General features: G+C 42.3%; 1 protein-coding gene across 9 annotated transcripts in view; it reads left to right on the plus strand.

Moving 5' to 3' along the window:
- The window catches only part of cacna1c.L (calcium channel, voltage-dependent, L type, alpha 1C subunit L homeolog), a 260836-nt gene that overhangs the window by 178220 nt on the left and 60409 nt on the right, over positions 1-22207 (plus strand). For 6 of the 9 annotated variants that reach the window (XM_041585927.1, XM_041585928.1, XM_041585930.1 and 3 more), the window contains exons 10-24: positions 301-391; positions 1180-1206; positions 6076-6236; positions 6332-6557; positions 6717-6924; positions 7404-7524; positions 7762-7876; positions 8235-8367; positions 8814-8886; positions 10002-10134; positions 11314-11443; positions 12598-12657; positions 14800-14906; positions 15145-15232; positions 15366-15473. In XM_041585927.1, coding sequence (XP_041441861.1) covers positions 301-391; positions 1180-1206; positions 6076-6236; positions 6332-6557; positions 6717-6924; positions 7404-7524; positions 7762-7876; positions 8235-8367; positions 8814-8886; positions 10002-10134; positions 11314-11443; positions 12598-12657; positions 14800-14906; positions 15145-15232; positions 15366-15473 — 1781 coding nt within the window. Of the gene's footprint in view, positions 1-300; positions 392-1179; positions 1207-6075; positions 6237-6331; positions 6558-6716; positions 6925-7403; positions 7525-7761; positions 7877-8234; positions 8368-8813; positions 8887-10001; positions 10135-11313; positions 11444-12412; positions 12473-12597; positions 12658-14799; positions 14907-15144; positions 15233-15365; positions 15474-22207 lie in introns of all 9 variants that reach the window. The other 3 variants (XM_041585933.1, XM_041585934.1, XM_041585935.1) reach the window with 2 other exon arrangements.

The following is a 22207-nucleotide window of genomic DNA, read 5'->3' on the forward strand; positions in this document are numbered from 1 at the left end:
AACTAGGGATGCACCAAATCCTTCTTCCTGGCTGAATCCGAATCGTAATTTGCATATGCAAATTAGGGGTGGGGAGGGAAGTCATCTGACTTTTTGTCACAAAACAAGGAAGTAAAAAAAATGTTTTCCCCTTCCTGCCCCTAATTTGCATATGCAAATTAGGATTTAGAGTCGATTCAGTATCGCAAAGGATTTGGGGATCCAAAATAATGGATTGGGTGCATTCCTAGTTCAAACTCGAGAAAGAAGATGTTTCCTTTGACCCCTTAACCCATATTTGTATCTCTGACCCCATTGCAGTGAGCATGCCAGCCAGTGAAACGGAGTCGGTTAACACAGATAATGTGGGCAGTGGAGACGTGGAAGAGGAGAGCTGCGGAGTGCGCCTTGCGTGAGTAATTTACAGTTAAGCTTTGGAGCCATGGGTTGTTGAACTAGAGCTCCTAGCCTTATACCAACAACAAAAGACTGCCAGAAGGATAGTTTAACAATATGGCCTCCACTAGGCTAACATTGGTCTAGCTGGATGTTGTGCTTCGCCGTGTACTGGCCCAATACCCATTCTGATTACTGATGCTAATTAGTATATCATTAAAGGGTGGCTCATTAGCAAGAAATTAGATGAGATTAAAGCCTTTCTCAGCCATGGTCCATAAATGGAGCATTAGCTTCTAATTTGTCTGTTCCTGCTACCTTATTGGCCTCTTTGTTGGGCCTCAATAATGGCTTCCTAGATTAATATCTGACTTGATTGAGAAGGTTGGAACATCCATAGGGCCTGGACTGCATTGTCTGGTTCTCTACTAAAGGTTGTTCTCTGGACCTTCATCTGATTGAATTATTGACCAAATCAGAAGCTCATTGGCCTGTATATGCTCCCTATTTGATTGGTGGATCATGCAGATACAGGCTGTGGCACAAGTTGACTATAGACATCAGGTTCCTACATGACCAGCTTTGATTGATCACTCACCTCTAACCTCCCAGATGCCATTAACTTGGATACAAGTAGTAATCCTACCCCCTGCCTGGGTTGTACAACCTCATATTATAGTGAGAATTCTTTAACAACCAGGTAGGCGGGATTAAAATATCCCCTGAAAGCATTTGCTGCCTCTTTGTCCTGTAATTGTGATGAATAATGTGACTCAGTATGATTTCCATCTCTCTCTCTTTCAGGCACAGGATTTCCAAGTCTAAATTTAGGTAAGAATTATTCTTCAACGTGCCCTGCCAGGGCCTGCATTGGCCATCAGGAATTCTCCATGACATGTGCAACGGGGGGAGATGTTTTTATTATTTTTTAGCCATTGTTGGACAACAAATCCCAGCCTTGGAATTTTTAATGAATCTGAAGGGTTCCAGCTGCCAACTGTTTTCATTACCTTGACCAAGGCTGAGGTGACCATCAACTGGACAGGACATTGGGAATGGTTGTATCACAAGGGGCCTTGGTCAACAGAGCAATATTTTTTTTTATATTGCTAGGATTTGGATCTTATTATTCATTCTAATACAATAGGGCAGTGATCCCCAGCCGGTGGCTCGTTAGCAACATGTTACTATCCAAACCCTTGGATGTTGCTCTCAGTGGTCTCAAAGCAGGTGATTATTTTTGAATTCCAGGCTTGGAAGCAAGTTTTGGTTGTATAAAAACCAGATGAACTGCCAAACACAGCCTTGTGTTGGCTGCCTCTACATGTAGGGGCTACCAAATAGCCCATCACAGACCTTATTTTGCACCCTAGGAACTGTTATGATGCTTGTGTTGCTCCCCAACTCTTATACATTCGGATGTTGCTCACAGGTAAAAAAGGTTGGGTACCCCTGCTATAGGGGGTTATTTACAGCCTTCAAGACAACAAAAAAGGTAGAATACATTTGTTTTATGGACTTTCCACACTACCTTCCTCTGCTGCCATTACTTTTTTTATCCGGTACAAGTGCAGACTTCTTGAACCCCAGCCGTAATAAATGACCTCCTTATTGGTCTTCCAGTCAGGAACTATTTAACAAATTGACCTCTTTAACAAACTCAATACCGATGTCAGGTCATTAGAATCGTTCTTACAGGTCGATAGTATAAAGGATTCAAGCAATTATTTCTCTTGCCGGAATGAATCTTTACAGCCTGGAAAATAAATGGTGAAAGGAGAACTAATTCCAAAAAAATATGGGTAAAAATGATGTATTTTATATACTGAACTAACTGTACCAGCCCAGAGGTTCAACAGCACAATAACAATAATGATCCAGGGCGTCACAGTTGCTCCCAGCAGCTCCCCATCTTGGATCATGTTAGGCATCTTTTGGTGAAACTCAAATTGTGACATCACTCTCTGTGTTATGGACAGTGGTGTCAGGAGCAGATTGTGTTTGAAACATTTGTTCTCCAAAATAAGGCTTTTTTTTTGCAAAAAAAACCCCAAAACAAACAGATGGAGTCCCAGTAGAGCAGGAGTTATAAAATCTTCGGGTTCACTGACATTCACAAGTGTCAACTCTATCACAAGATAATTATGGGCTGCGCTTAGATACTTAGCGCTAATTACAGGCCTCCCACTCTCAATAGCTCAGCTTGCTTATCAAGTGCTGGTTGAGCAACAATGGGCAAGGGTAAACGAGAGCTATTGAGGGGCTCTCGCTATTTAATGTATCAGAAAGAAAATGAATTGAGGTCAGTGGGGAGGAGGAATTTGCCTTTTAATAACAACATGGACCCCAAGTATTGTCTGTCAGCTCCACGCACAGAAAAGAGTCGAAAATCTGCCTTTTCCATTTGTGTAACGTGGCGTAAAAAAACACAGATATGTACCCATCAACACAATATTGCTGTAGTCCTTCACTACAAAGGCCAAGTTGTGATAAATTGAATTTATTCACATTCTGTGTAGCTCATGGGGGTGAAAATCCACTCTTTGACTCTCCATTGCTTCTTTATAATAGAGTCCTATCTCATATCTGCTCATGGCCCATTTGCTTCTTCGCCTTGATGCTCCTTTAGAAATAGAGTGAAGCCTTTTTAGCCTGAGAAGACACTTTCCGATTATTTGCTTTAGGATTAAGCCATTGTACTGCCTAATTAGAGGTTTGGAGAAAAATTGGTTATTCCTTAGTAAAGTCGAAAAAGCTTGTCATCGTCTTTTATAATAACTTGGTCAACTGAGGTCACTGTGGCCATTCATAGCATGTAAATTATATTTTCCCAATGAATAAGCAAAAATATGGCTTATTAACCATATGCCAGCTTGTCCCACCTACCTAATAGAAGATGCAGAGAGTTGACCTCCTACAACATCTACGCTGCCAATGATGTCATCTACAGTAATGAGGTCATCTTTGCTGGCCCCTTCCATGTCATACAAAACAAGATGGGTTGGGTTCCTTGTTTAAAGCAAAATAAGGCTTCAACTAGACAACATCGTTTGAAATGGTCTTTTTAGTTGATGACAAATCGTACATTTAAACGATTGTTTCAAGATAAGCTTGGTCTAACGATAATGAAAAGATCTTTTAAAAATCTTTACATCTATGGCCAGATTTTTTATGAAAAATTGGTCAACTGAAGTCATTGTGGTCACTCTGAGCAAATGGATGACTTTACTCAGAACCATCATGACTGCTCCCAATAAGTAAACACAACACTAAATTTGGGCTGGTGGGACTTGATGTTCTGCAACATCTATACGGCCTCATGATGTCATCTAAATCACTGTCCTAGCTTCTTCCATGTCATACAAAACCAGGTGATTTATAGGCTTTCCACCATTTTTCATAAACAAAATTGTCAACAGAGATCACTGTGACGAATCAGAATCATGTGTGGACTACCTTATCAGAGCCACCATGGTTGCTCCCAATGAATAAATAAAATAGGCCCTTAATAACCGTATTCCAACATGTCACCCCCTTAATGGAAATAAGGGCTGCAGGCAGTTTATACTGCATAACAGGGGTCCCCAACCTTTTTTTCCCATAAGCCACATGCAAATGTAAAAAGAGTTGGGGATATGATTGACTATTTAGTTGTCCCATTTGGACTGGCAGCCTGCAGGAGGCTCATTTTGGCCATAAACCTGTTTGTTATACAATCAAAACTTGCCTCCAAGTCAAGAATTCAAAAATAAACACCTGCCCTGAGCTTTGGTTGAGGACCACTGCCACTGAGTTGAGGATGAAAAAAGGGATTACTAACCTAATGCCAGCTTGTCCCACCTACTTAATAGAAGATGCAGGCAGTTGACGTTCTACAACATCTACACTGCCAATGGTGTCATCTACAGTAATGATGTCATGTTTCCTGGCCCCTTCCATGTCATACAAAACAAAAAAAAGAAGTCTTCCGCTGTTTTTCAACAGACATCATTGTGGTCACTCAGAGCATATAGATGACTTTACTTTGTCAGAACCATTATGATTGCTCCCAATAAGCAAACGCAATCCTAAAGAATAAATATCCTATGCCAGCATGTCCTACCTACTTAGTGCAATTTGGACTGCAGTGCTGCCACTTGACGTTCTACAACATCTAAACTGCCTCATGATGTCATCTTCTAGTTTCTTCCGTCATACAAAACCAGATGGTTCAGAGGCTTTTTCATAAAAAGGGGTCCCCAACTTTTTTTACCTGTAAGCCAGCTTACAGGAGGCTCTGTTTGACCATAAACCTGTTTGTTATGCAACCAAAACTGCCTCCACGCCAAGAATTTCAAAATAAACACCTGCTCTGCGCTTTGGTTGAGGACCACTGCTCTACAACACCTAGACTGGTAAATGCTTTTATCTTAATGACTTTCCTGACCCCTAGCTTCTTTCATTTGACTGCAAGCAAAAAGCACCATCCAAGGCAAAGGTTGGAACCCATTCTGCCCCCTGTATGGGTGTCTTTTTCATATAAAGGTTATTGACAGAGTTGAGTAGGAAAGCAAAGAGAGGGATTAATAACCTAATGCCAGCTTGTCCCACCCACTTAATAGAAGATGCAGGCAGTTGACATTCTACAACATCTTCACTGCCAATGGTGTCATCTACAGTAATGATGTCATCTTTCCTGGCCCCTTCCATGTTATACAAAACAAACAGACATCATTGTGGTCACTCAGAGCATATAGATGACTTTACTTTGTCAGAACCATCATGATTGCTCCCAATAAGCAAACACAATACAAACACAAATATCCTATGCCAGCATGTCCTACCTTCTAAGTGCAATTTGGACTGCTGGCACTTGATGTTCTACAACATCTAAACTGCCTCATGATGTCATCTAAATCACTCTCGTAACTTCTTCCATGTCATACAAAACCAGGTGGTACAGAAATCACTGTGACAAATCAGAATGTGTGGATTACCTTGTCAGAGCCACCATGTTGCTCCCAAAGAATGAACAAAATAGGTCCTTAATAACCTTCCAACATGTCACCCCTTAATGAAAATAAGGGCTGCAGGCAGTTCATACTCTACAACAGGGGTCCCCACCTTTTTTACCCATAAGCCACATGCAAATGTAAAAAGAGTTGGGGAGCAACACAAGCATGAATAAATATCCTGGGGGGTGCCAACATAAGGAAATGATTGACTATTCAGTTGTCCCATGAGGACTGGCAGCCTGCAGGAGGATCTGTTTGGCCATAAACCTGTTTTTTATGCAACCAAAACTTGCCTCCAAGAATTCCAAAATAAACACCTGCTTTGAGCTTTGGTTGGGGACCACTGCTCTACAACATCTAGACTGGTAAATATTTTTATCTTATTGGCTTTCCTGACCCCTCTCTTCTTTGATTTGACTCCAAGCAAAACGCCCAAACCAAGGCAAAGGTTGGAACCAATTCTGCCCCCTGTATGGGTGTTTTTTTCATATAAAGGTTATTGATAGAGTTGAGGCCAAAACATTCAGTTAGAGGAAGAAAATCTGAAAAGCCACCTAGTTAAGTAGACATCTACACAAACATTGATAAATACATAGAACAACCTTCTTGCATTTCAGTCCTGTAACTAGTCTCCGTTACTCCTCACTGTGACTTGTGTCCATTGCAATGATGCTGCAGGTAACCATATTTCTCCTGCCCTCCATAGTCGATACTGGCGGAGATGGAACCGGTTTTGCAGAAGGAAGTGTCGGGCTGCTGTCAAATCCAACGTCTTTTATTGGCTGGTTATATTTCTTGTGTTTCTGAACACGCTGACCATTGCTTCAGAGCACTATAACCAATCTGATTGGCTTACTGAGGTGCAAGGTGAGCAGTTCTTCTAGCCCATTTAGCATGATGTACTAATCCAAGCTGTTGACCATAGAATGAATTCACACTTTCATATTCTTCTCTATTCACAGACACAGTCAACAAAGTGCTCCTGGCTCTTTTCACAGCAGAGATGCTTCTCAAAATGTACAGCCTTGGCCTTCAAGCCTACTTTGTTTCCCTGTTTAATCGCTTTGACTGCTTCATTGTGTGCGGTGGGATCTTGGAGACCATATTGGTAGAAACTAAGATCATGTCACCCCTGGGGATCTCTGTCCTGCGCTGTGTGCGCCTTCTCAGGATATTCAAGATTACCAGGTATCTGACTAACTATTTTCTATTGGGCATGCACACAATGTTGTGCTTAGGGTATAAATGCCTAATAGTGTATAGGTCTGCCAAACCCAGCAGAGCAGTTGAACACCTGTCCTTCTGATGATGCTTATATTCACAAATAATCCAGCTCTGGTTTTGCAGGTACTGGAACTCTCTGAGTAATCTTGTGGCCTCGCTGCTGAATTCCGTGCGTTCCATCGCTTCCCTTCTCCTCCTTCTCTTCCTCTTCATCATCATCTTCTCCCTTCTGGGGATGCAACTCTTTGGTGGCAAATTTAACTTTGACGAGATGCTGACCCGCAGGAGCACGTTTGATAACTTTCCACAGGCTTTGCTTACCGTGTTTCAGGTGCAGGGATAACTTTTCTATTCATGTAATAGAATGTGGGATAAGGGGGTTCAAATTAAAGGGCCAATATACCTTCATTTTATAATTGACTGCAAGTGTCCTTAAGCCTTCCATAGACTTCCTACCATGTTATAATTCTTTTACATTAAGCTAGAAGACAACATGGTCTGTCAGTCCAAGGAGTGTGACATGACATCACTGAAGGTGCCAGTTTGTTAGACACCCCCAATGAATACTTTTTATGGAATAGCCCAGGCCTAGGGTGGCAAGTATTAAAGGTTGACATGCCAACCTACATCTGAACTGGGAACTGGATGGTAGATTGATACTACTATCAATATCTCCTGCCCAGTCCTCAGTACGGCCCCATTCTGATAAAGATGGTGTCCTGGCCTATGGTTAACACATTACACTATATGTTCCTAAACTAGGAGTGTTCTATTTGGTTATCTTGGAATATGTTATTTTTTTCTGGTTAGATTCTTACTGGAGAGGACTGGAACTCAGTAATGTATGATGGGATTATGGCGTATGGTGGACCCTCCTTTCCTGGGATGCTTGTGTGCATTTATTTTATCATCCTCTTCATCTGTGGAAACTGTATCCTTTGCCTTTGCACTCTTACTTTGGGCCAAATCAGTTGGACTTGAGTTGGAAACTTGTCCTGCCTAATCTTTTAGTAGTAAATGCAGGATATATGTATTTGTTGTGCTAAATATTGCTCAGCGCAGTTGAATAATGGCTCTTTGAGTTTTGGAGCTAATTGAGTTTCAGAGGCATGAGTCATATGGTAGGTATGATCGTCCTTAACTTCTCCTTAACAACTTCTGCAAACAGATATTCTTCTGAATGTCTTCTTGGCCATTGCTGTGGACAACCTGGCTGATGCCGAGAGTCTCACCTCTGCTCAGAAAGAAGAGGAAGAAGAGAAGGAGAGGAAGAAACTGGCAAGGTTGGATTGAATTTTTCTGTAAAGTTAATGTGGGCTGCATTTGTTGCATTCTCCCAGGAATCAACCCCTAATACTATCAAGTATACATTAAAGGGGATGTAAGAACATAATATGTACGTCTACCTGAAATGAGCACCTCAGGTGCGTGGCACAAAAACAGCAAATTAGAATGTCAAGTTATTATTCAAGCACATGGCCAGTGACACCTTTCTCCCAAACTAATTCTTCTACATGAAGTAGTCTATAACCTCAGATTATTCTTTGTTGGGGGCCTTCCACATTGGGTTCTAGTGGAGCAACCTGTCCTTCCCTAAGACATATAAAGTGACGGATCGCCGTATTTTCTTATCTTCCGTAGAACTGCTAGCCCTGAGAAGAAACAAGAAAATGAGTCCATAGGAAAGTCTCCAGTGCCTGCTGTGGAGGAGAACAAAGAGAAGATAGAACTGAAGGCCATCACAGCAGACGGGGAGACTCCACCCGCCACCAAGGTGTGAATAATATCACAGTTCAACAATGATTGGTCATAAAGTTATTAGGCTTTTAGAAAACAGCCTAGAAATGAAATTTCTTTTTGCCCTGGTACAGTGGGCCTCCTAGGGCCCTCAAGAGAACCTGACATCAAGAACTGATAGATGTTGAGAGTGCCCATCAAGAGATCCTCTGGTACTCTGGTCAACCCAACCTCCCTCTGTATGTTTGGGATTCCTATTTCAGGGCCAGAACTAGGGTAGGCAGGTGAGGCATGTGTTGTTTAAAGGGGACAATTGACCAAGAGACGAGCTGGGTCATACGAACTGCTCTATCTAAGTTCCAATTGCTGCTGACCATCCATTGATTCTTAGACAGTCAGAATTTCTGGGAACTTCTGCTTTTTTGTATCGTTGAAATGTATGGGTTGTTGGTCTTGGCTAAACGTTCCTCATATTCTGTGCAGATCAGTGTGGAAGAATTTTCCTCCAATGAGAATGATGAGAAGAGTCCATATCCCAGCTCCAATGAGACCCCAGGTACCACTAGTTAATCTCTTGTAAACAAAATATCCATATGAAGGCCAAAAAAAGGTGAAATAAGACACATTTTAAAAATAATACTTCCTGATCAGTTCATCATTAGGAAACTTTTTTCGAGTTTGGGGAATAGCCCAACATTGAGGTTCCAGTATCAATGAGTTACAGTGAGTGAGTATCCGAGGTGCACTTTTTGTGGAAGTGGTTTGTGTTTTTTATTCTCTAAACGAGCCTTTGATCATGTATAGCAGGCATGTCCAAAGTTAGGCCCGGGGGCCAATTTCGGCCCGTTTTCAGATTTACAGCGGCCCTCAGCCTCCATCACGAAATAAAAAATAATGTGGCCCCCCCAGCACAGTGTGATCAGGAATCACGTAGCCATAGCAGTAATATTTGGGCACATTAGTGAAATGATCTGCCACTTGGTCTATACTGCTGCCTGTGCTGAAGTGTCAGCAATAGACACGTAATGGCACATAGTGACGCACCTCACATACTTCTTTAGTTTACTGTACTGGCACGTCAGTATGTCTATTGCACCTTCAGCCCTAAAGAAGTATACGAGAGCGGCGCGTCAATATGTACCAATACGTGTCTATTGTTAACACCTTCAGTAAGTGGCAGATCATTTCACTGATGTGCCCAAATATTACTGCTATGCCTACTCTATTCCTTGTTTATATGATGTTTATGTTTCAAAGAATGTCAGGCTGAATGGTGGCCCAGGGCCGTAACTAGGGGTAGGCAGAGTAGGACGTGCATAGGGCGCAAAGCTGGAGGGGCGCAAGGCACGTACCTGGTCTATCGCCTACCCCCATGTCCGGATCCCTCTCTCCTCGACTATGTGTGGTATTTTCCCGTCATTCTGCGCTTCCGCGCACACCAATTCACGCATGTACGTAAGCGCCAACTCGGGCATGCGAGAGCACCAATTCGTGCCGGTCAGGTTGCCTAGGGCGCTTGGGTGGTCTGGCCCAGCTCTAGGTCGGCCCCCACACATTTTCACCACACCAAATATGGCCCTCGTTGCAAAAAGTTTGGACACCCCTGATGTATAGTGTGTAGCAGATAGGTTGTTGTTTGTAATGATGGTGATGAGGCTTTTTACTTTTTAGCTGAAGAGGAAGAAGAAGAGCCTGAGATGCCTGTTGGCCCTCGCCCAAGGCCCCTTTCGGAACTGCACATCAAAGAAAAAGCTGCCCCAATGCCCGAAGCTTCTGCCTTCTTCATATTTCGAGCTGATAACAGGTACTCCTCTGCCCTTGTCCCTGGGCTGCATACAGGTATAACAGAGGCTGTGTACTAATGGCATATCAAGTGGTGGGAGTGGAATTCTTGGAGATGGAGGCCCCACACTGGGCAGCTTGCCCCATGCCCCTTAGCCACTACCATGGACTATACCTCCTTCATTCATATGCATTGGAATCAATAGAAAGGTTATGGCAAGTCATAGGGAAGCAGTGGGCAGCTATTAGTGGACAATTGCAGCTTAGTCAAGGCTGAAACTGTTTAGCCCAATCGTTACTGGGACCCTTAAACTCATTATTCGGCACTGGCCCAACTGACCCAGACTCACCACAGGATTTTGTGGCTGGGATTAGGACAGGAGAGCATGCTTGTGTACGTCAATGAACTTTTTTGGATTGTTTTGAGCAAATTCTTCCTTCCCTTTAATTTATTGTGCCCTTAATGCGATTTGCAATCTAATCCTCCTCAATTTCTGTGTCAGGCCCGTTCTCTTGCCCCTGAAGAATTGCCTGGGTTATTTCTGCTATTCTCTCACCTTGGGGCTTTTTGTTCTCAATTTTCATTGTTCATCTCATCGTGACCTTGTTAATTAGATCAAGGGCAACTGTTCAGCGCTGAGCACAGAGGGTTTACCCATCAGCCTGTGTATTGGCAGAGTTCAGATTTACTCCCTCTGAGTAAATAACATATTGTTTTGTCACTTTGCTAATATTAAAGAACTAAATTCACACCGACACTCTCATCACATAATAATCATTATAGAACACTGGGCAATACTGATAAATAGGGGAAATGTTTTCTAATGGTCATTGGTGGCAGCAGTCCTGTCCTGCTTTATGGCATCTGAAAGTCTAGCTATCTGTATAACAGAACATCGTCACAGCTGCACAGATCCTATCTGATCCCCATTGTAAGCAGCAGTCCTGCCCTGCTTTATGGCAGCTGAGATTCTAGCTATCTGTATAACAGAGCATTCTGTCCCAGTGGCTGCACAGATCCTATCTGATCCCCATTGGAAGCAGCAGTCCTGCCCTCCTTTATGGCTGAGATTCTAGATATCTTTATAACAACAGAAAATGGTGTCTTTAATGCAACTGGTATCCTGCAAACATCATCCATTGTGGAGGCTGTCGTGGAGTTCAGGTTTTAACCCTTTGATCCCTGGTACTGTCATTGCAGGTTCCGCCTCCACTGCCACAGAATAGTCAACAATAACATCTTCACCAACCTCATCCTCTTCTTTATCCTCTTGAGCAGCATCTCCCTGGCAGCAGAAGACCCTGTGCGACACAACTCCTTCAGGAACCAAGTATGCACATAGTATTCATCATGCCTCTGGGATGGGAGTGAAAATCAGCCTGCTGATAGGCTGATATCAGTAGCCCTTGTTACATAATTGTAGTATCACATTGTGAAAAAGAATAATGTAATATTGCCCTTAAACTTTGCAGATCTTGATTAAAGGAGGCCACAGTTTCTTTAGGTCAAAGTCAGTTACTGATGCCATATCCTTCCTAACCCATTATAATTCCCAAGCTCCACCTTCTTTGTGGGTCCACAAATTGGAACTGTCCAGCTTTTTTGATACGGCTCCTTCCCACCATGCTATTGAAAGCCCTTTGGGGCCCATAAATAAACATTTATAGAGCATATTATATAGTGCACCAATAAATAATTTAATGAATAGTCTTAATAGTACTTTTTACTCTTGTTTCAAAGTTGATGCAGGGGACTGGTCTTATATTACATAGAAACATAGTAAGCGAGGTTGAAAAAAAGATACATACCCATCAAGTTCAACCTTTTAAGTCTATACATAACCTGCCTAACTGCCAGCTGATCCAGAGGAAGGCGAAAAAACCCAGTTTGAAGCCTCTCCAAGTTGCCTCAGAGGGGGAAAAATTCCTTCCTGACTCCAAGATGCAATTGGACCAGTCCCTGGATCAACTTGTGCAACAAGCTATTGTTCATAACCCTGTATTCCCATACATCTTGGAGTCAGGTTGGAATTTGTTCCCCATCCTCTGAGCCAAATTATTAAAGCTTCTGACTGAGGTTTATTTTTGCCTTCCTTTGGATCAGCTAGCTAACCTTAGCCACATCAATGCAAATTATAGGCTGGATTTATCCATATTAATATAATTAAAGAAAGGGAGCCTGAATAACTGCTTAGATGGACTTGATATGGTCGTGTAACTGCTTTGTGGGTTTATATCCCTGACTTCCCAGTATTTCATTTTGGAGAACCCCCCTTTCCCACCTTCTTTGTTTTTTACAGGTTCTGTTTTATTTCGATATAGTTTTCACTGCCATTTTCACCGTAGAGATAGTCCTGAAGGTAACCGGCCCTCCCGTCTCTTGTGCCCTAGCTCCTCCCCCAACCAGCCCGTGTGCGACATTAACTCACTCCCTCTTCCGTCCTTGCTCACTCTTGCTGCTAACATCACTCTGCTTGTCTTTCAGATCCTAGGAAATGCTGATTATGTTTTCACTAGTATCTTTACTTTAGAAATAATCCTCAAGGTAAATATGCCGAGCGTCATTAATTTGCAGCGCTGAGCATAGCCTGGCGCAAGGAGAGATTAGTTGGGATGCTTAATCGTTTAAATATTTGTGTTGAGCTGAAATATTCATAAAACAATAGCTAATAATTTGTATGGCTAAAATCCATTTTCTCATATTCCCTTTAAACTAAATAGCATATGTGGCCTCTCAGAAGAGTGCATTTGTGATTAATAGTGGCTGCCATCATGCATTGGACCTACAAAGGCATGCCTAAGCCTTATGAATGCTGTCATTTTTGCAGGCTCGCTTTCTCATCAGAAGGCTAATATCCCAATCCCAATCCTTGTAGGAGCCTCAGGGGCCATTAGGCAGTCGGGAAGTTGATGACCTATTTTTTGGAAATTGAGACAATTTCCCTTAACTGCCCACTCCTAGTGGCTAACAGAAATGGAGCCTACTCTTTAGGTGAACCTTTGAAATAATATACAATATAATATATCCATTATCTGGAAACCCGTTATCCAGAAAGCTCCAAATTACAGGAAGGCCATATCCTGTAGACTTTTTTCTCTGTAATAATAAAACTAGCTCGTACTTGATATGATGAATCCTTGTTGGAGGCAAAAAGAAATCCTATTGGGTTTATTTAATGTTTAAATAATTTTTTTAGTAGGCTTAAGGCAGGAATCACCAACCTTTTGAACAAGTGAGCAACATTCAGAAGTAAAAGGAGTTGGGGAGCAACACATGCATGAAAAATGTTCTTGGGCTGCCAAATAAGGGCTGTTATTGGCCATTTGGTTGCCCCTATGTGGACTGTAAACCTACATTGAGTCTCTGTTTGGCATTACACTTGGTTTTTATACAACCAAAACTTGCCTCCAAGCCTTGAATTCAAAAACAAGCTCCTGCTTTGAGGCCTTTGGGAGCAACAGCCAAGGGGTTGGAGATCAACATGTTGGCCATGAGATACTGGTTGGGGATCATTGGCTTAAGGTATGGAGATACAAATTAAGCAAACATCCCATGGGCAGAAGACCCCATATATACCTGTGCACTTAATAATATGAACACTAGGATTTGGGCAAGTCTAAGAGGAGGTTACTAAAATGATAGTATCCAAATATCAATGAAGATGTAAATCATTGCAAAAACTAGGGTTCTCCACCACACTGCTCTGCAGGTCAGCTTTCTGAATCTTTTTTTTTTTTGCATGTATTGCACTGGTCTCCTTGCATGTGACAGTATACTGTATAAATGTACAATGTATAAATGATTATGTCCCTCTGGGGGTGATATTCTCCCCCATTAGCTTAGATACCTTCATCAGCTACTGATAGGGGTATTACAAGTTCACTCTGATAAGAGTAAGGGAAATAGTTTAAAGGTGGCCAACCAGGGTTACAATCTTAAATGATGTAGTAGCAATATAGTCTTTGTCTGCAGATAATAGTAAGCAGCAGAATACTAGCTGTTGTAGGACCTCTTTTGATTCAAGCTTCTACTTGAAGGACTGAGCATTGTTCAGGGTCCCCGTTAGTTCATATTACAACAAAAAAAGAGTGGTGCTACAGAAAAAAAGTTAGATAGCTCACCAAGTTGATGGTGTGGTCCAGGTGCACCAGCCCCAGACCCCCAGCTTCAGGGCAAACCGATATACAGAGCAAAAACATAGGACTATTGGGCACTCAGAAGGATCCACAGGGCCAAAAGTATAAGTAAAAAAGTGTCTTTATTATTCATAATTAAAAGGATAAATGCATCTCCATAGCCCCTACGCGTTTCATACCTACTTGGTACTTAGTCATGGGCTAAGTACCAGGTAGGTACGAAACGCGCAGGGCCTATGGAGATGCAGTTATCCTTTTAATTATGATTAATAAAGACGCTTTTTCCCCCTTAGTTCATAACAAAGTTACACATGTAGGAAATTATTGGTGTACCAGTGATTCAACTGTAAGTGCTCAACACCCAAGTATCATCCTAATTGACCTTGTAGCTGGTCTTTCTGGTTATCTAGGAGAGCAAATAGGCGTTAGCCCAAAGATGTCAGGCCCCAGACAGTGCTCCAGCCCTCTTCAGTTGAGAACCACTGCAGAAATCTTTTTGAATATTTGTAATCGATGGGCTGTACTCATTAATTTAATGTGTCCCCTTTAGATGACGGCCTATGGGGCTTTCTTACACAAAGGCTCCTTCTGCAGGAACTACTTCAATATTTTGGATCTTCTGGTGGTCAGCGTTTCCCTCATCTCATTCGGAATTCAGTGAGTAACAGTGTAACACATTAGGCACAATGTACACCCTGAGCACATCTAGACCAGGTTCTTCTCATCACTACCTGGTAGCACAGGGACTGTGTGTGGGGAGAACTGGTATATTTAATGAACGCATGACCCCATTGACAGCCCTTAGTGCTCATTGGCTTCTGAATGCAGCAAGGCACCTAACACCATTTAAAATAGTTCACTGTCTTTCTTTTCTGGTATGGATTGTTCTTCGCAGGTCCAGTGCCATCAACGTGGTGAAGATCTTGCGAGTACTGAGGGTGCTGAGGCCTCTCAGAGCCATCAACAGAGCCAAGGGGCTAAAGGTAGGTGCAGCCTTTATCTCTGGCCATAAAACAGTCCCACTTCCAAGGTTTTCATTTTCATGGAATATACACTAATGAGTAATCCTGGTAAAGCCAACTGAAGTTTCTCCCATGCTTCTCTTTCTCTTACTAGCACGTGGTACAGTGCGTTTTCGTGGCAATCCGCACCATTGGTAACATCGTCATTGTCACCACTCTGCTGCAGTTCATGTTTGCTTGTATCGGGGTGCAACTTTTCAAGGTGAGGAGATGTTGGGCGCCACAATACTAGAAGGTGACAATACTGGAGCATGGGTGAAATCAAGGAAGGGAAGCAACCCCCAATGTCAGAAATAACCCAGGCACTGGGCGAATGGCTTCGAGAACAGGGCAGCAATGGCTTCTTGTTACATGGGGTTCTTGGAAACATTGACATGAAAGTACTATGTTCTAAGACAACGCAGTTCAACTTCTGTGGCCTATGTGGTGGAGGGCCGATAATAAAAGCCATTTTGACCACTCCCTGTTTAAAACCACACCCACTTTAAACCATGCCCATGTTACCACAAGAACTTTTTTTTTTTTTTCTCCGTAAATTATTTTTTTATTAAATTTGTAAAATAAATCCAGGGGTACAGAAAAGAAAAAAGGGGGGGGGTGCAGTAAAAGCAGTACATGCTATTAATACATTGTATTAGTCTTGAACCACTAACATCAGCATGAAAATCCACAGCAAATACATAGTAACATAGTAACATAGTAACATAGTAAGTAAGGTTGAAAAAAGACACATGTCCATCGAGTTCAACCTTTTTTTTTTTTTTTTGTTTATTAACTACCTATCTGCCAGTTGATCCAGAGGAAGGCAAAAAACCCATCTGAAGCCTCTCCAATTTGCCTTAGAGGGGGAAAAATTCCTTCCTGACTCCAAAATGGCAATCGGATTAGTCCCTGGATCAACTTGGACTATGTGCTATTTCCCATAACCCTGTATTCCCTTACTTGCTAAAAAGCCATCCAACCCCTTCTTAAAGCTATCTAATGTATCAGCCTGTACAACTGATTCAGGGAGAGAATTCCACATCTTCACAGCTCTCACTGTAAAAAACCCCTTCCGAATATTTAGGCGGAACCTCTTTTCTTCTAATCGGAATGGGTGACCTCGTGTCAGCTGGAAAGACCTACTGGTAAATAAAGCATTAGAGAGATTGTTATATGATCCCTTTATATATTTATACATAGTCATCATATCACCCCTTAAGCGCCTCTTCTCCAGCGTGAACATCCCCAATTTGGCCAGTCTTTCCTCATAGCTAAGATTTTCAATACCTTTTACCAGCTTAGTTGCTCTTCTCTGTACCCTCTCTAATACAATAATGTCCTGTTTGAGTGATGGAGACCAAAACTGTACAGCATATTCTAGATGGGGCCTTACAAGTGCTCTATACAGTGGAAGAATGACCCCCTCCTCCCGTGACTCTATGCCCCTTTTAATACAGCTCAAGACCTTATTTGCCCTTGATGCTGCTGACTGGCATTGCTTGCTACAGCCAAGTTTATCATCTACAAGGACTCCAAGGTCCTTTTCCATAATGGATTTGCCTAGTGCAGTCCCATTTAGGGTATAAGTGGCTTGGATATTCTTACATCCCAGGTGCATGACTTTACATTTATCAACATTGAATCTCATTTGCCACTTAGCTGCCCAGATTGCCAGTTTGTCAAGATCCTGTTGCAAGGATGCCACATCCTGGATGGAATTAATTGGGCTGGATAATTTTGTGTCATCTGCAAACACTGATACATTACTTACAACACCCTCCCCTAAGTCATTAATGAACAAGTTAAATAAAAGTGGACCCAATACTGAGCCCTGGGGGACCCCACTAAGAACCTTACTCCAAGTAGAGAATGTCCCATTAACAACCACCCTCTGTACCCGATCCTGTAGCCAGTTTCCTATCCATGTGCAAACGACTTCATTAAGCCCAACAGACCTTAGTTTAGAAAGCAGTCGTTTGTGGGGCACAGTATCAAACGCTTTGGCAAAATCCAAATAGATCACATCTACTGCCCCCCCACTATCCAGAATCTTACTTACCACATCATAAAATGCAATCAAATTCGTCTGACATGACCTATCCTTCATAAAGCCATGCTGATTGTTGCTCATAATGCCATTCATTAGGACAAAATTTTGTATGTGATCCCTTAACAAGCCTTCAAATAATTTGCCCACCACAGATGTCAAGCTTACTGGCCTATAATTGCCAGGCTGAGATCGTAATCCCTTTTTAAATATTGGAATAACATCAGCTTTTCTCCAATCCATAGGCACCATACCAGATGACAGTGAATCTGAGAAAATCAGAAATAAGGGCTGGTCTAAAACTGAACTAAGCTCTCTTAGAACCCGGGGGTGTATGCCATCAGGCCCTGGAGCCTTGTTTACATTAATTTGTATTAAAGCTTTTTGAATCATATCCTGAGTCAGCCACTGACTAGATTGAGCTGAACCATTCGTGCAGTTATTAAGTGAGCCTGTGAACCCAGACTCCTCTATTGTATACACTGAAGAAAAGAACTGATTTAACACATTTGCCTTATCTGTATCTGTTACAACCATACTGATACCATTATTTAATGGAGCAACACTCTCAACCTGCATCTTTTTACTATTAATATATTTAAAAAACTTTTTAGGGTTAGTTTTCACCTCCACCGCAATTAACTCTTCATTTCTTTTCTTAGCCTTCCGGATTGCTGATTTACAACATTTATTACAGTGTTTATATTCATTAAATGCAGCTTCTGTCCCTACAGATTTGTAGTTTTTAAATGCCTTTCTCTTCTTTCCCATTAACATCTTTACCTCTGTATTAAGCCACACAGGATGATTCTTAGAGCTTCTACGTTTAGTCCTTAAGGGAATAAATTGAGAACAGTAATGATTTAATATCATTTTAAAGGACAACCATTTCTGTTCTGTGTTTTTAGCTGAAAACCTAATGCCCCAATCAATGCTCTGTAGGGCAGCCCTCAAGGCACTAAAATTAGCTTTGGCAAAATTCATGGTTTTTGTTGCCCCAGTATATTTTTGTTTTTTGCACCAGACATTAAAAGATATAACATTATGGTCACTATTACCCAGGGGTTCAATGACTTGCACATTTGCTATAAGTTCTGGGTCATTTGAGATCACTAAATCAAGAATAGCATTTTTTCTGGTAGGCTCCTCAACAACCTGTGCTAAAAAATTGTCGTGCAATAAGTTTATAAACTTGCTCCCATTAACTGATCTAGCAGTACCGTTGCTCCAGTCAATATCTGGGTAATTAAAATCCCCCATTATCATTACTTTACCTAAACTAGCAGCCTTTTCTATTTGCATTAGGAGCTTTGTCTCTTCCTCCTCACTTACATTAGGGGGTCTATAGCATACTCCTACAATTAATTTGCTGGATTCTTTACAATTGGTGAAGAACTCCACCCATACGACTTCTGGCCCCTCATTTTCTAACATAACCTCCTCCTTTATATGAGCTTTTAAATCCTGCCTAACATACAGACATACCCCTCCTCCTTTTCTATTGCCTCTGTCCCTCCGAAACAAAGTATAGCCACTGATATTTACTGCCCAGTCATGCGACTCATTCAGCCATGTTTCGGCCACACCAATCACATCATATTTTCCTATTATATATTATAGTTTGAAGTACTAATCTATGTAGGCACAGCAATTCAATACAAGAGATATAAGAATGGATAATCATGTCAAAAGGGAAGGGACTAGGAATGCCTAGTCTAGGAGAGGGGTCTCTTGTAAATGTATGTTGTTATTTCAGGAGTTAAATGAGTGTGTTATGGGCTTACTAATTGTTTGTATTCAGACGAATCTTTATACAGGAACCATCGGAGCCAAGTGTCCCTATACTTTGAGTAGTGATTGCCGGAGACTGTAGAAAGTTCCTCAAACTTGGCAATTTCGTTAACTTTATCTATCCAATTTTTAGTAGTTGGAGGAGTGGAGGATTTCCACATCCTAGGGATAAGAATTTTGGCAGAGTAAATGTCTTTCCAGTACGAAGTCCGGGACCCCTTCCTTGGTTTCCTCATCCCAGAAAAGCAGCGTGCGTGCCGGAGAGGCTGGTACATCTCTGCCTAGGATCTGGGAGCAAGCATGTATGATTGCTGACCAAAAGCTTGAGAGGTCAGGGCAGCTCCAAAAAGTACTCGACTCGACAATGGGCGATTAGCTGATTTACCACTTCTCCGGAAGACTAGACCTACGGCAGTTTTACAGGATTACCAATATTGCCAGATACGACACTTCTACGGGTATTTAGGCGGAACTAATAAGTTGGGTAGGCCTCTCACCCCGTTTGAAAGGATTTGTAGTAGTGCAACACCACCAAAACATATTATATCTGCCCTATACAATATGCTTGACAGTGATAACAAGAAAGATCAATTAACCTTTCTGCTAGCCTGGGAACATGACTTAGATATAGAAATACCAGAAAACTCATACAAAGATCTGATTAGAAACATGATATATAGCTCACGATGTTGCAAGATACAGGAGCTTAATTATAAAATCTTGAGCAGATGGTATTACACTCCAGCCCGACTACACAAGATATATCCAGCTACAAGCAATATATGCTGGAGATGCAAAAGGGAAGTAGGAATGCTAATGCACAAGAACTTTTAAGACCATGTCCACATTAATGGTGGTAACACAAAAAAACAAACTAATGTATGGTGCTCACTGTAGGGATATTACTCATATTTGAAAAATGTAAAATTCAATGTCATATTAAACATACCCTTAAATAAATATGCTTCCTCCTCCCCGGTGGATAACACAGCACCCCCCAGCACATGATTTAACACCTTAGGGGACAATTTCCAAATGCTAACAAACCCCCAGAACAAACCTTACCAGGCTCATGTCATGTAGCGCAGGGCAGACAGAGTATGGCACACACAGGGAGCAAAGGGAAGGCAGAGTATGACACACACAGGGAGCATAGGACAGACAAAGTATGACACACACAGGGAGCATAGGACCAGGGCCGCCATCAGGGGGGGACAGGGGGGACAAGCGTACCGGGCCCGGGCATGAAGGGGGGCCCGGCAGCGCTGCATTTTTTTGAAGATCCGGGCCCCCCTTACGAGCGCCCGAGCCGTACGTCATTCCTCTTCAGTGCCGAATGCGGAAGTGCCGAAAAGCCGAAGCCGATGCGCCAAAAAGACCCGAAGTCACGGAAAAAGCCGAAGTCACGAAGCACCGAAAAGACCCGAAGTCACGAAAACAGCCGAAGCCGAAGTCCTGAAGCAGTGCAAAGACCCGAAGTCACGAAAACAGCCGAAATTGAAGTCCTGAAGCGGTGAAAAGACCCGAAGTCACGAAAGGAGGCGAAGTTGAAGTACTGAAGCCATGAGTTCAATTCTACTGAACACCAGTTTGTGTTTTTTTTTTTTTTAATCCCCTGGCCACCAATGTATTATTTTAATATACTATAGGCCCCTGCCACCAATCTTTTTTTTAAAACTTTTGTTTTTGGGGCCCCAATTTTTTTTTTAACTCGTAAGGGGCCCCTTGCCACCATTGTTTTTTTTTGGTTTTTTTTTTTAAAAAAAAAATTAATTTTCTTTTTGGTGGCCCCAAATTTTTTTAACTTGTAAGGGGGCCCCTGCCACCAGTTTTTTTTTTTTTTTTTCAATTTTTTTTTTTCCAAATTTTTTTTTTGGGGCCCCAATTTGTTTTTAACTTATAAGGGGGCCCCTGCCGCCAATGTTTGTTTATTTTTTAGTTTTTTTTTACATTTTTTTTTGTTGGGGCCCCAAGTTTTTTTTAACTTATAAGGGGGCCCCTGCCACCAATGTTTGTTTATTTTTTAGTTTTTTTACATTTTTTTTTGTTGGGGCCCCAAGTTTTTTTTAACTCATAAGGGGGCCCCTGCCACCAATGTTTTTAAAAAAAAAAAAAAAATTTAATTTTTTTTTTTTTGGGGCCCCAATTTTTTTTATAAGGGGGCCCTGACCATCAATAGCTTTTTACAATTTGTGTGGGGGGGGGTTACTTTTTTAGCGCTGATGTCTGTGTGGTCTTTTAACTGCGATGTGGGCGGGATATGGGGCGGAGCTTGGTCGTCAGTGTGGGCGGGGCCCAGGGGGCCCCAAAAATTTTGTTGTACGGGGCCCCGTGATTTCTAATGGCGGCCCTGCATAGGACAGACAGAGTATGACACACACAGGGAGCAAAGGGAAGGCAGAGTATGACACACACAGGGAGCATAGGACAGACAGAGTATGACACACACACAGGGAGCATAGGACAGACAGAGTATGACACACACAGGGAGCATAGGGCAGGCAGAGTATGGCACACACAGGGAGCATAGGGCAGGCAGAGTATGGCACACACAGGGAGCAAAGGACAGACAGAGTATGGCACACACAGGGAGCATAGGGAAGGCAGAGTATGGCACACACAGGGAGCAGAGGGCAGGCAGAGTATGGCACACACAGGGAGCATAGGACAGACAGAGTATGGCACACACAGGGAGCATAGGGAAGGCAGAGTATGGCACACACAGGGAGCATAGGACAGACAGAGTATGACACACACAGGGAGCATAGGACAGACAGAGTATGACACACACAGGGAGCATAGGGCAGACAGAGTATGGCACACACAGGGAACAGAGGGCAGGTAGAGTATGGCACACACAGGGAGCATAGGGCAGGCAGAGTATGGCACGCACAGGGAGCATAGGACAGGCAGAGTATGAGATATAGAGTGAGCATGGGGAAAGCAGAATACAGCAGGAGCAAAATTCAAAAAACTATTTTCCGCTTTTATATATTTTCAAAACGGTAATCTATATTGATGTGAGGTGCTCAGTGCTAGCCCTGCTGCAGATAAGAGCTTCCGTTAATACACACAAAAATAGGAACAAATGCACACTCCCTGCAATGCGTCTGCAG

Source organism: Xenopus laevis, chromosome 3L, assembly GCF_017654675.1.
Source record: "Xenopus laevis strain J_2021 chromosome 3L, Xenopus_laevis_v10.1, whole genome shotgun sequence".
In the NCBI taxonomy this organism is placed as follows: Eukaryota; Metazoa; Chordata; class Amphibia; order Anura; family Pipidae; genus Xenopus; species Xenopus laevis.